The sequence below is a fragment of the Saccostrea echinata genome, unplaced genomic scaffold (genome assembly GCF_033153115.1).
Source record: "Saccostrea echinata isolate AGI-Se365-2 ecotype Australia unplaced genomic scaffold, CSIRO_AGI_Sech_v1 ptg000022l, whole genome shotgun sequence".
NCBI lineage: Eukaryota > Metazoa > Mollusca > Bivalvia > Ostreida > Ostreidae > Saccostrea > Saccostrea echinata.
Genome location: NW_026889771.1, coordinates 1,263,286 through 1,277,441, shown reverse-complemented (window position 1 = coordinate 1,277,441; position 14,156 = coordinate 1,263,286). Strand labels below are relative to the sequence as shown.

The following is a 14,156-nucleotide window of genomic DNA, read 5'->3' as shown; positions in this document are numbered from 1 at the left end:
AGTTTTACAAAAGTTGGTCAAACTTCAAGGTCAAAGGGTCAAAGTTGTTGGTATCCAAAGGAAGGTCTTGTCACAAGGATTACATATGCTAAGTATGAAAGTCTTAGCACTAACCGTTCAAAAGTTATGGCTAATGTTAAAGTTTCTCAAAAGTAGGTCAAACTCCAAGGTCAAGGTCAAAAGGTCAAATATGGTGATACCCAAAGAAAGGTCTTGCCACAAGGAATACACAAGTGAAGTATGAAAGCCCTAGCACCGATCGCTCAAAAGTTATGGCCAAGGTTAAAGTTGGGAAAAATTTAGCAAAACTGGGTCAAACTCCAAGGTCAAGGTCAAAAGGTCAAATATGGTGGTACCCAAAGAAAGGTCTTGTCACAAGGAATACACATGTGAAATATGAAAGCCATAGCTCTAACCAATCAAAAATTATGGGCAATGTTAAAGTTTTTGCGGACAAACAGACAGACAGACGGAAGGACAGGGCAAAAACTATATACCCCCGAATCTTCGATACAGGGGCATAAAAAAATCACATGTACTGCTTCATTAATTGTTGTTTTGAAACCAATATTTAGAATGTATTGTCGATAGCACATTTGAATATGTTACCTGTCCATAAAAGAATTTACCTTTTTAATGTTGCCTGTCCATAACGGTGAGGTTTCGATACTTGGTGCAACTGAACCAAATGTATCTAATGCAGTAATTTTGAAAAAAAAAATCAGAAAATAAAATCATACTGACAAACAACTTGATTGTATTAAAAATAAACGAGGATCGAATCAAAAACTTCTCGATTTCTGGGTGCCCTGGGCTGGTAACGCATACTACTGACCTACCATTACTTCACAAACATTTTATTATTTTCGTTATGGGTATTTACTGTGGAGAGAGTGGTGGATCTGTGTGGTTTTTATGTCACGTGACATGGTCATAAATAGCAAATGCGTGCTTAAAAAGTCACTCTACCGCTCGTATAGACCGTAGGATTAGGAACTGAAACCAGTAAATTAGATGCACACATAAATATATATGTATTATTATATGGTAAATAAATAAAAAATACTGTATTCGGATGTGTTGTAATAAACGTTCTAACGAGCAGCATTCCATATACACGAGTTTGTTATATTTTCAGAATTTATTTATAAATACAGAATAAAGAGTATAATTAATTTATATTCGGACGAACGTAGTGAGGGAGAATATAAGTGGATTTTAAAATTAATGAAGCAACGTATTTACACATTTGGGGGGGGGGGGGGTTTACAGTCTGATACTACGTGCCTGTAAGAGATTAAAAAAAAGAAATAAGAAAAAAATACATAAAGATAAAATAATTAAAAAATCAATAAGGATGGGTGGGTGGGTGGGTGGGGGTGGGGGGGGGGTGCATCGTAGAAGCAGAGGTCCAGTCCACAAGTACTTGTGCTAGAGGCTCAGTAGAAATGTTGATGAGAAAACAACACAAGGCCCAACTGAAGTTTTCATTCTCTGAATCTATAGGGTACTAAAACATCACCGTAAAAAATTCATCAAGAATTTTTTTTTTATTCTTGTACAAGATATACTTTCAGGCCAGTGGCGGATTAAAGGGGGGCACACCTGGCGCCCCCTAAAATTGTCCAAGTTAGCTTAAAGCATAGTTTCGTCGAGAAAATGAATTAATGTCTACTCGGTAGACCTCATTTTTACCTTACAAAATCTCTAGAATCCAGGAGCTTCCTGGGGCTTCGCCCCCTGGGCCTTCAAACACTGGGGGCATCAAGGCGGCCTCAGACCCCCTGCCTACTTTTTGTGCCCCCCCCCCCCCAACTTCAATTCCTGGATCTGCGCCTGCAGGTTACAATCAAACGTGCTGGATTTGGTGACAAAACACTTCTATCACCCACCTCTCAAAAAGACAATGTGAAGTTTATTTTTACATTTATGGATATTGGTCATCCTGTTGCCAAATACATATATAACCTCTACAATTGTCTCAGGAAGATATATTTTGCAATAGGCTGTCTGGGCCGGCGGTCATTTGATGGATGTAAATGAGGAAAGTTTTTTTCAGCGGCCAGCCAACTTTACACACTTATAACGGTAAGGAGTAGGACTTACTAAGAAAATACAGAAATTCAGAATCTTAATTCTACTAATGTACCTTACTCGCCTCAATTGATAAAAAAAAACGATACTCAAAATATTCTTTACACTCAAAATTATAAATGGTATGTTATGCAATCGGAATTGCATAAGTTGATTGAAATAAACACGTTCTCAATTCATTTTAATCTGAACACGTTACTTATTTCCAGTAACACATCGTTCAAATCTCAGATCTGTCGTAATATCGAAGATTCAGGTAAAAAAAAAAAAAAAGGATGTGAGAAAAAAATGGAAAATTTTATTGACAGCAAAAGGAAAGTTTAATATCATAACCATGATGACACATAGGTATGTAATATCAAAGGGGGGTGGGGGTGGCAATATTTTGTTGCTATTTTTTTCTCAATTTTTCCTTCAGGTATTTTGTCCTTTCTTTTGCCCCCACCCTCCTTTAAAAATAAAAAAGATTTGTTGAACTTGCCTGATATGCTCATTGTGCTCAATAAATTAAACCAAAAGACAAATAAATAAATAAATATCGATGGTACTTGTATATCGATAAAAAATAGGAGAAATAAAAGCTGTTATAATATTATTAATATTATCATTAATTTCGAGAATGGTTTATGAAGTTCTATATAAAAGATGCACAAAACTACAAACGATGGGGAGAGGGAAATTCGGTATCCAAATAAGCTGAGTGTAAAAAGAAACTTTGAATAATTTATATATTCACAAATCAATAAAATAAAAACTGGAAAAACGATTAGGTTTTTTTTTACTTATTTCAATTATGTGCTTGCCTCTAAGTACATGTAATTTGAACTTAATTTAAGAAATGATTTTGTTGTTAATGTTGCAACAAGTCCCATGATACCACAAAATATTATAAGCATGGTTCAATAGTTTGACTTACCACCAATGGAAATGCAAGGGCATTTTGTAAGATTGAAATTCTAAACATTTATGCAAATACACTGATTAGATCAAGCAAGAAAGAAAAACCTGATCGTTACAACTGGGAATTGGTCAACCAATTGAAACTGAAAACAATCATTTGATGTTTATATGTCTTAGAATGGATAAAATTAGGACGCTTTTTAATTCCAAATTACTTATTTCAAGATTTTCATAGAAAGTGAATCAGGTTGATAAATTCACATGATTTTCTTTTCTTACAGGTTTATCTCAACAATGGCTATAAAGCTGCTAATAACTCTCCTTTCTTTGATGGACGGTGCACTCAACAACGAACTTAAAGCACCAGCAGCGGACTTCTTGTCACACTTTGACGGCAGATTTCCGCCAAAGTTAAATCCAGAAATTGGTTATGGTCCAGACTTTTTTGCACCGGGTGTAAATATTGCATATCAAAAAGAGTTTGAAGTAAGACAACCCTACATGGAGTCCAGAATAAATTTGGACTTTAGACCCATCGAGTATGGTGTTAACTGGGGACCAGCGCTTAAAAGAGGAATTCCTGTAAACCGAGGTGAAGGAGGATTTGCATTCGTCGGAGCAGGCCTAGGTGGTGGAGAAGGAGCAGGCGGAGGATTTGGAGGTGGAGGAGCTGCTGCAGGTGGAGGAGGTGGCGGCGGAGGATTTGGATTCGGAGGAGGAGGGGTTGCAGCAGGGGGCGGAGGGGGAGGAGCAGGATTCGGAGGAGGTGGTGGATTTGGAAGTGGAGGAGGATTTGGAGGTGGTGGATTTGGTGTTGGAGCAGGCGGAGGAGGGGGTGGAGGGGGAGGCTTTGGAGGTGGAGGAGGCGGGGGTGGCGGAGGAGGTGCAGGTGGTGGAGGAGGGGCAGGATTTGGAGGTGGTGGAGGATTTGGAGGTGGAGGAGGCGGGGGTGGCGGAGGAGGAGCAGGATTTGGAGGTGGTGGAGGCGGAGGTGGCGGAGGAGGAGCAGGATTTGGAGGTGATGGAGGTGGGGGTGGCGGAGGAGGAGCAGGATTTGGAGGTGGAGGAGGCGGGGGTGGCGGAGGAGGAGCAGGATTTGGAGGTGGTGGAGGCGGGGGTGGCGGAGGAGGAGCAGGATTTGGAGGTGATGGGGGTGGAGGAGCAGGCGGGGGTGGAGGTTTTTATTCTCCATTTTTGGCTAAATTTGCAAAGGTTCTTACACCATTTGCTGAACGTGGCACTCGATATGAGTCCGCCATAAAAGGATTTCCCGACTTCTTTCTACCAGGTGATGAAACTGATTCGTGTTTTGCTAATTATAAAGCAGCCTTCAAAAGAGCATTTCCAAATGTCCCTCCTGTAGTGCGATCAATTGAATATGCTCTGTCAATACCAATTCAAGTAACCCCCTTCAAGCTACCTAAATCAGCAGAACAGGCTTATGTTCTGGAAGATGGTTCTGGACCTCTGTATATTCCATATAAAGTTTCTTCATCAAGTTTCAGCATTTATATTCCTTTAAACCGGAAAACAAAAAGACTTGAGTACCCTGTATATCCTATTCTTATACCATACCCAGAAATTGCCTTCAATACTTACTACAAACAATATGTTCCTTACATTCCATTTGTCCCCGACAAAAATAGAGGACCACACCAACCATGTTATCCAATAACTCTACCTATAGACAAATTTGGAACTTATGCTAGCTTTAGGTTAGCTGGAGGTGCAGGTGGAGGAGGAGGTGGAGGATTTGGAGGCGGTGGTGGAGGAGGAGGCGGTGGTGGAGGAGGAGGATTTGGAGGCGGTGGCGGTGCAGGATTTGGAGGTGGTGGTGGAGGAGGTGGTGGTGCAGGATTCGGAGGCGGTGGTGCAGGAGGTGGAGGCGGTGGTGCAGGATTTGGAGGAGGAGGTGGCGGTGGTGGAGGAGGTGGCGGCGGAGGAGGCGGTGGTGCAGGATTTGGAGGCGGTGGTGGAGGAGGTGGCGGCGGCGGAGGCGGTGGTGCAGGATTTGGAGGCGGTGGTGCAGGATTTGGAGGCGGTGGTGGAGCTGGTGGAGGAGGAGGCGGTGGTGGTGGAGCAGGATTTGGAGGAGGTGGCAGAGGAGGAGGATTTGGTGGAGGGGGATTTGGGGCTGCCGGAGGCGGGGGCGGAGGATTTGGAGATGCAGGAGCCGGTGGTGTTGTTTTTGGAGGTGGTGCAGGATTTGGAGCTGGTGGTGGAGGTGGGTTCGGAGGTATTGGATTTGGAAACGACATTGGTTTTGGATTTGGCAGAAAAGGTATTTTTATATAACTTGTGCTATCGATTTGTATTTATCTTATTATCATAGAATTACTCTTAAATACTTTCTTTTCAGGGCCAAAAAGATTTGCTTTGACATACTGAGTAACTTGAGATTAAAAACAAAACTTCATTTTGATCGATGTTTACCAAAGGGAATCTTAAAAATGAATTGACAGAGAGGAGATAGTGCTTGTATATTCACTATTCTGGATTGATTCGAAACTTGAGATCTGTATTTGATGCTGAGACAAAATGCCCTTGAATTTTCCCCTCAAATAACCCCCACGTTTCCAATTATGAGGGCCGTTAGTTAACGAATTAGCTGTGTTATCCAAAGTTCTGGATATAGACAACAACGACACATAAATGAATCTGTTGGACATTTATTGAAACTACTGGAACTCAACGAAAAACAGACATTTCATCTGACATTCTTGCAGTACATTCGATTTTTCATCTAAATTGAAATACAACGTGCCTACGTATAATTGCAGTAATAATGCGTGAAGTTTTTTTTCACATACCGGTACTTATTAAGTGTTCATGTAGTTTAGATTAAGTATTTAGTTTAAGAAAAAATACGTTGTATAGCAAACGATTTCAATGTATTTTGGAATTAACCACACATGTATTGAACATCATGTTTGATTTCTAGTATGTGATATATTTTATTCACCTTATTTTTAAATCATAAAACAAGTATGTTCACAAAAACCTGATTCTTGTGCTCTATGTTTAGTTTTCTATATCATTTTTACCGTCCTTTGAGATTTAAAATTTGAAATTTATACCTGAAAAAAGATTGGATCTGAGCATGCTCAAAAAGTATTTAAAGTAAGAAAAAAATATTAATATACATTGTATGGCAAACACATAATAGAACTAATATTTAATTACAAGTATGTGATTTATTCATTTACGTTATTTTTAAATATTATAAAACAAGTATGAACACAAACACCTGACTTGTTTTCTGTGACTTAGTTTTCTATATCAATTATACCGTCCACTGAGATTTAAAAATTTGAATTTATACTTGAAAAGCATGTTCAAAAAGCCTCACCCAATCCCTTGCAACAGGTAAACTTTCAAAGATGCAGGATATGTTATATTTTTAATATCGTATTTCAAGTTTTTCAACACAGGTAGGTAAAGTTGAAGAATGGCGTTTATCTACACAATTTCTCCATTTTACAAATGATGTTATGGAAGCAAACTTCTAGAAGGCCTAAAGTCTTAGTAAATGAATGGATGAGTAAATGAATAAATAAATTAAACAATAAACTTTACAGATGAAAACAATCTGCTGGGATTAAAACAAGTTTTTAATGCACCTATAACTGATTGTATTTTAATTTAATGTCGCGGATTTTTTCCCTTTAAATAAATAACGGACTGGATAATTATACTTTATCCTAATTTTTTCTGAAGCCTATTAAAATTGTTTAAATAATATCTATTACAAAATATAATGCTGGTGATGTACAACTTTTTTGTGTTAAATAATGAAGGAAATGATAGTAATAAAAATAAAGAGAAAAAATGATGTCATACTCAATTGTTTGAACAAAAATTATGCACACTAATTTATAACATAATAAAAATTTTTACGTAGTTCAAAATTAATATTTTATCAAAATGTTAGTGCACGTGAATTTCAAATTATTATAATTCGTTCGTGAATTGCATTGTTTTTAATCCTTACTTAATATTGGAATGCATTTTAAAGAAATATTGTATCATTTTAAATTGTATGTGGCGGAGATTATATTTTCCTACATTTTTATGCATGCATAGGTAACCAAATAAATGGTTAGAACATAAGAATGACAATTCAATGACTATCAGCGTTTAATCTTAAAATGAATGATCGCATATACGCTTTATTTTTAAAAATGGGAATTTACAAGGGGTAGGGCGCTTTTGGGCAATACAAAACTTTTAGATGTCGCCTAAAATTCTCAATGCTGGAGATAAACATGCAGTATGCATTTTGGAACAATTGGTGTTTGTTAGAGATATGCAGAGATGTCAACCCCTGCCATTAAACTTCTCTCGATGGCGGGAAAACTGTCAGCCGACCCCTCACAACGCGAACGGACACAGTATCGCAGTACATAAATCTTAGTGGTCTTTGCGCCAAAGGTCACATTTTAACCCCCGACTTTTTACTGGTCACACCACTTTAAGTGGACGTGGTAAGTTTATCCTAGTTTATTAGGTTTTGATTATCTTTGTTTTTGTATCCATTGGGAAAGTAAATTTATTTTTTGACTATTTTCACAGAAAATTATTCTATTATTTTTTTTTCAGCACTCGGAGCGACAGAAATGGCTGCATCAAAGACTTTAATTATCTTCCTCTCATGTGTGGCTATTGTCCTATCACAACAGAAACTGGAAGATCTAAATCAGGAATTTGGAGACTTTACCACTCGTTTTGTCGGCTCTGATCTACCAGTTTCAGGGATAGGAGCTCAGCCCGTAGGGGTGTCACCGGATGGAAATTTCTTCGCTCCTGGTGTACGAGTCGCGACTCTAACTGCACCTCATCCCGATCCCGTGCCATTATTTGAGCCAAATTTGGGAGCTGTTGGAAATGCACATGAAAGTCAGCTATTCCCGTTTGACAATATTGGTGGTCCATTAATTAACGATGGTGTACCGTTACCATTTGGGGGAGACTTACCATTTATCCCTGATGAAAGACCAGGAAACATTGGACCATTTCCCCCACCTCCGAAAGGCGACATTAAACGTGAAGTGTTTGTTAGGGAAGAAATTGATCGTCACCAATTCTTTCCGATTGGACATCATGGACCTTCTGAGCCAATTGGATCGGTTAGGGATGCAGGTGAACGATTCCGATCTTCACCAGTTGTATACCTGGTATCCCAAAGGTCAGGTGGATCTGTTAGGGATGCAGCCGAACGATTCCGATCTTCACCAATAGTACAGGTGTTATCACCTGCGTCAGGCGGATCTGGAAACAGGGAGTCCGAAGCACTGAAAAACATTGCTCCGTTCATAAAACCATTCACTGAAAATATTGGCAAGCGTTATGAGCCAGTGTTTAAGGAATTCCCAGAAATATTTCTCAATGATGAAGGCAAAGACAGTTGTTTCCCCAAAATCAAAAAATTATTCAACAAAGCATACCCAAAACTTCCGAAACTAGAACGAGCCAACCAACCCATATACATTCCTATCCCACGACTGGCTAAAGAACTACCACCAAATGTGCTGCCAACTTATGTTTCATTAGTTAACAACGGTATTGTGTATGCTCCCTACAAAATTTCCACAACACAAAGTGTAATTTTTGTTCCTTTTGAAAGAAAAACAAAGAAACTACAATATCCAGCCTATCCTATTTACATTCCCTACGTGAAATTATCCCTAAATGTCCCCGAGCAGAGGCGACAGTATTTCATTTACCTTCCCTTTCAACCCGACAAGAATCGAGCACCATCCCTTACTTGCGCTCAGTCAAGTGTATTATTGCCAATCTATGGAAATCCCAAAGAATTCTTCAGTGTTGCTGCATACAATTTGATTGGATTACAGGAGAGTCAAGGTGAGAAAAAAAGGCACTATCCTGGATTGACCGAATAATTTCTATTTTAAACACAAATTTATTGGTCTGAAAGTTTCCTGTAAATATCATTGGCAGAGTATGTTTACCTAACATTGGCAGTCATGCCAGAAGAATGGCACGTTTTGAACTCTTCACCTTGGTGATCGATATAGGGATATTAACACTTTCTTCATTAAGTATATTTGTTATCATTTTATTCTTTCAATGGAGAGTAGACATGCACAAGTCCCGTGTATGACCCTATGTAAAACAAAATACAAACTAAAAAGAGATAATCGTTATCTATAAAATCATTATCTTGACCTATATGTCCCATTAACGTACATTCTTTACGCCAACTTGGCTTTCAAATACGTAAGTATTTACATGTATTATGAAAAAAACTCATTTTCAGTTTTTCAGTTGTCTTTTTCCAAGATCTGTACATGTAATATTGTACTAAAACAAGTATTGCTATATTATATGAAATCGATAAAGCATCTTATAAGATTTGAAATGGAGAAAAAAGTATCTTATTGATAAATACTGGTAAGGCAAAAACAATAAAATTTGAAATGCGAGTCAAAGATTTCTATATTTTCACATGACGGTATTAGGGTATAAGACTAGGATGAACAACATCCCCAAAACAACAAGAAAAACATAAATAAATAAATTTTGAAGAGTAACACACGATCTCTTATATTACCTGATCTTTTAATATAGATTTTACTTCGGAATTATTAAATATGCAAAGAAAATCGACTGCTTTGAAGAAAACAACAACAATAAAACATGTCTAGTGAAATTTTAACGATAAATAACCTGGAATGCTTGTATGTAATTTTGTATTTACTATTTTTTCTTTCTTTTGCAGGAAGTTCTGGTGCTGTGGCAGCTCCGTCATTAATAACAGCGCCCTCTGTTGGATTTAAGGGACCGGCTGTGGTTAAAGCTGGTCCAGTGATTGCAGGTCCACCAATCATTGCTTCAGGACCACCAGTTCTTGTCGCAGGACCACCAGTGATTGCAGCAAGACCACCACTCATCGCACCAGGACCACCACTCATTGCAGGACCATCCATTCTTGCCGCAGGACCGTCAATAAAATCAGGTCCATCTATAAATGTTGTCGAAACGCCATTAATTGCAGCTTCTCAACCACTTATTGCTGGACCATCCGTTGTTGGGAAAGGTACTTAAAAAATTATGAACTCCACAAAATTAATTAAATTCATGAAACATTTCATTGAATCATCATGAAATTAAATTATCAAAGAGAGAGATACATGTACATAACAGTATGTAGTATTTTTAATATATATAAGTAAATAACTTAATTTCGTTAAAAAAAATTAAATCCCTTAAATCTTACATCCATGATAAACATTTGTTAACATTTCTGACTTTTTAAATTGTTTATTTATTTATTTCGTTGTAGAATTTCGTCCAACCGGACACCTAGCAAAATATTAGGAATATTCTGATTTCTGAAACTATCCCGGATGATCACATCATTACAATGTCGGCTAACTGCTATCGTTATTTATTTATTGCTTTATTTATTGTTAAAGATGTAATTTACAAATACACTTGTTATCAATATTTTTCTTGAGTTTATAAACAAAAAGAACAACATCCCAAACCCACGTGGGTTTATCCCCCGTTTTTATTTCGTTGGGAGGATGATTCAATATGGAGCGTGGGTGGACCTCATTTTGAAGAGGAATGCAGCTATCCCAAGACAAATCCTACATTGCGAGTGGGAAAAGGGAAATCACATTGTGATATTAGGGATTCCTTTTGGAAGGTTCTAAGCCGCCAATCAATTGTTTTGTATAATTTATTTGCTCATTAATCATCATTGTTTTAAGTTTTATACATTGAAAGAGGCTTTATTGACAACTCATAAATGTATAAACATTATAAGTGTGGTAGACCTATCGTTAATGAAAAATAAAAATTTTGAAAAAAGGCGTTTTATATATGGATATGGATTTTGTTTACACCTTGGTATTTGTTGAAAAACTTTGAGTGTACGGGTGATTTCGACAACCCTTCTTAATGAGGATATCATTCGAGATTTTTTGCCCTAGTGTCCGTGTTTGTTTTGTTGTTGTTTTTTTTTAATTTCCCAGGGATTCTTCTTAAAATTACAAATTGTCTTGTTTTACTGAAAATCTGGAATACCCTTTTACGAAAAGGTGTCTAATTTTTACATATAATATTTGCATGTAGTCCCTCCCCCCATTAGCCAATAATTCGATTTTAGGTATCCGAGTCACGCCTTTAATGACGATAAAGTAATCTTTTTGTGGCTTCAGAGGTACGAGGAAGACAAAATGTCAAGGGTGGATTGGAGAGAGGGCACTGCAGACAGGACGTATTTACGACACAGAAACTGACGGACAGACAAACGGAAAAAGGGAGTTTTATACCTCCAGATCTGTAGCTCACTGGTCTGAAAAAAAAAACTTGGATAATTGCCCATCCCAATTTATTTCAGACCAGCGAGCTACCGATCACAGATCTGCAGCTAGGGGTTATAATGAAAAGTACTAACTGTCATAATGTTTATATATCTTTACACATTTCATCATTTTAAGCTGTACTGATCAGAAACTAGAGCAGCTTATGAGATAGTACGGTGCCCGTCGTCCGTCTGTCTGTAAACAATTTTCAAAACGCCACTCCTCCTACAGTTTTGGCCCAATTCTATTTATCGATTTTTAATTTCGACAAACGGTGTTGCTATGGTAACTAAATATAGAAATTCCTTTGAATTTCTCTCAAACACTCTCCTCCTACAGTTTTGGTCCAGTTTCGATAAATCTTGATACAAAATTAAGTACGCTATTCTAAGATGCGTAATTCTCTATGTCGGTTTTTGAATTCGACAAACGGTGGTGTCATGGTTACTAAAATATATAGAAATTTCTTAAAAATTCTTTCAAAGCGCTACTCATCCTACAGGTTTGGTCCAATTTCAATAAGACTTGGTACACAAGTACACTATACTAAAGTACACCAAGTACACATCAATAGAGCTGCAGTCTCAGCAGAAACTTTTTTTTAATAATTAGGCACTGAAACTTATATATTGCCTCTCTTTAAAATTCGAACAGTCAGTTTCTCAAACAACTACATGTATAACAACAACACTCCGATGAGATGTATATACAATATATCTGTTTTAAGTGCAATATGAACTGCAAATTTCTTGTTAGAAAATTTCGTTTAAAAAAATTGTAATTTTCAATGAAAGAAAGGTGGTTTTTCAAAGTTTTTGTTGGTCATATTTATGTTGGAAAATTATTAAGAAGCTCTGAATGAAGCAAACTTATACATAATTATCATCCTGTACAAACATTTTACATAATACTATACAAATCTCAAAAAAAAAAAAAAAATAATTAGTTTTAGTCCTTTTTGATCATAAATGTTCAAGTAACATGCAGAATTATCATAATAGTACATTTTTATAGCAGAATAAAATTCTCTAAAATACAGCTCACACTGACTTAAGAAACGTTTGGTAACCAATAAAAAATGGTTATATATGCAGAAATATTTTTTGCGGAGCACTGTCAGGACATTTTATTATGATATTATTCATTGCCTGATCACGTTTTCGTACACAATGTATTTTGCTGACTTAATCAAAACATTATCAATACTACCAACTCACTATGATCTTCGGGAATATTATTGCGATATTTAACTCTGTGTTTGATATTTACACTTGTTCCAAAATTACAGTGTTCGCAGAGGACATATTTTTCAAACTACTCTGTATCTGAATATTTGGATCCACGAATTAATACTGCCGCTTCCGGGTCAATGAGGTCAATCGTATTTTACCCCGAACTTTCTGGTTTTCCTGTAATATCTGCAAAGAACGGTTGTTTCCCCAGAATAAAAGCCGCTTTGGATTTAGCGTTTCCTGAAATATCAAGGACAAACCTTTAGACTTCCGATACCTCAACACAACCCTCACCTCCTATCTCCCGTACAACCAGTATCCAAGGGAAACTGAACCAGACTTTGACCCTTACAAACTTCCAACAAGCCAATTCCAAAGGTATGTTGCTCTCGACAGGGCAACAAATCAACTGCTTTGTCCCCAGGTGAAAGCTTTGCTTTTATGCAAAATTAGCAACCACACATTGGCCATACGGAAGAAAATATGTCCGAAAATTTCCGAATATATTTCCGATAATTTCCGCAGTTCTCTGGAGAGCCTATTCCTGTTCCGATTATAGATGGAGAATTTTTATTGACCGCCAATTTTCTTCGGATACTAATCCACGCTTTGGCCGAAACAATTTGTTTTCGTCAAATCTCGGTACTCCTGGATCACCACAGAATCTTGATGTTGCGCACTCTGGCGGGTTTTCAGTGAAACAGACTGTGGCAGTTGGTACCCTTGAATCTGCTTCTGATGTAACTTCACTATGTCTCAAGTAAGTTTTTTTTTTCAGAAAAGTTGTTGCTACTTTTGTTCTTTTTACAAAGAGCAAGGGTACCCATCAGGCATTCAGGGAGCTAGCTGCAACGAAAGTTCCTTTCGAGGAGTTTTTCCAAGATTCCCAGGGTGATCCAAAAGGTTTTGATGCCTAGTTAGCAGAAATTTATTTGAAAAACCTCTGTCTTTATGATACCGGTGCCGGGTTTGCTGAACTGTGACGATGGAAGAGTTCCTAGAACATATTTCTGCAACCATACAATCGGTGAACAAAGTATAAGAATGGTTTTAGAAGAATTGTAAGCCAATAACAAAGTTTTTTGAAAAGTTTATTAAACTACCGTGATTGCATAGATTTTTGAATGCTTGTTTCTGAAATTTCACCAGAATGGACCAATACGCTGGTTGTAGCAAAAGTTTCAAAGATCCGTCCCAAATATTTAAGAAGAGCGTAGAACTAAAACTCCAAAAGTAATAATTAAGGTGAGGTCCAAAAAAATAGAGTCCAAAAAGTATTCCAAAAGAGTCAAAGAAAAGAGAGAGAGACGTTTTCCGGCAAAACAGGGTATATTGTGCTCAGAGGGTATTCATGGTCCCGGATATAAAAGTACTTTTTATTCGATGACTTCACATTACAATACCTCCTACGCTTAGTCGGCAGCACCCTCCAATCCAGGTATACCTCCATTAATAATATTTATGAACTCAGTCTCCATCTCTGCACCACAGGAGTTCTAGCCATAGGCTCTTTTACTTATCTGCTTCAAAGTTCCCAATTCTATTACTCTTAATCAAGAATCTTAATAGTAACTTACATTTCCGTTCAAATTTTATT

General features: G+C 37.3%; 2 protein-coding genes across 2 annotated transcripts; one reads left to right on the top strand and one right to left on the bottom strand.

Moving 5' to 3' along the window:
- Positions 1-3,618: 3,618 nt before the first annotated feature.
- Positions 3,619-5,712, bottom strand: LOC133190618 (uncharacterized protein DDB_G0271670-like). The gene is made up of 4 exons (XM_061326307.1): positions 5,695-5,712; positions 4,716-5,295; positions 4,570-4,592; positions 3,619-4,275 (listed from the first exon to the last, which is right to left on the bottom strand). Exons 1-4 carry the CDS (start codon positions 5,710-5,712, stop codon positions 3,619-3,621), a joined length of 1,278 nt encoding a protein of 425 aa, XP_061182291.1.
- Positions 5,713-7,604: 1,892 nt separating this feature from the next.
- LOC133190617 (uncharacterized) lies at positions 7,605-13,476 on the top strand. Its single transcript, XM_061326306.1, has 4 exons — positions 7,605-8,856; positions 9,734-10,051; positions 12,826-12,937; positions 13,338-13,476. Exons 1-4 carry the CDS (start codon positions 7,611-7,613, stop codon positions 13,474-13,476), a joined length of 1,815 nt encoding a protein of 604 aa, XP_061182290.1. The 5' UTR covers positions 7,605-7,610.
- Positions 13,477-14,156: the final 680 nt, after the last annotated feature.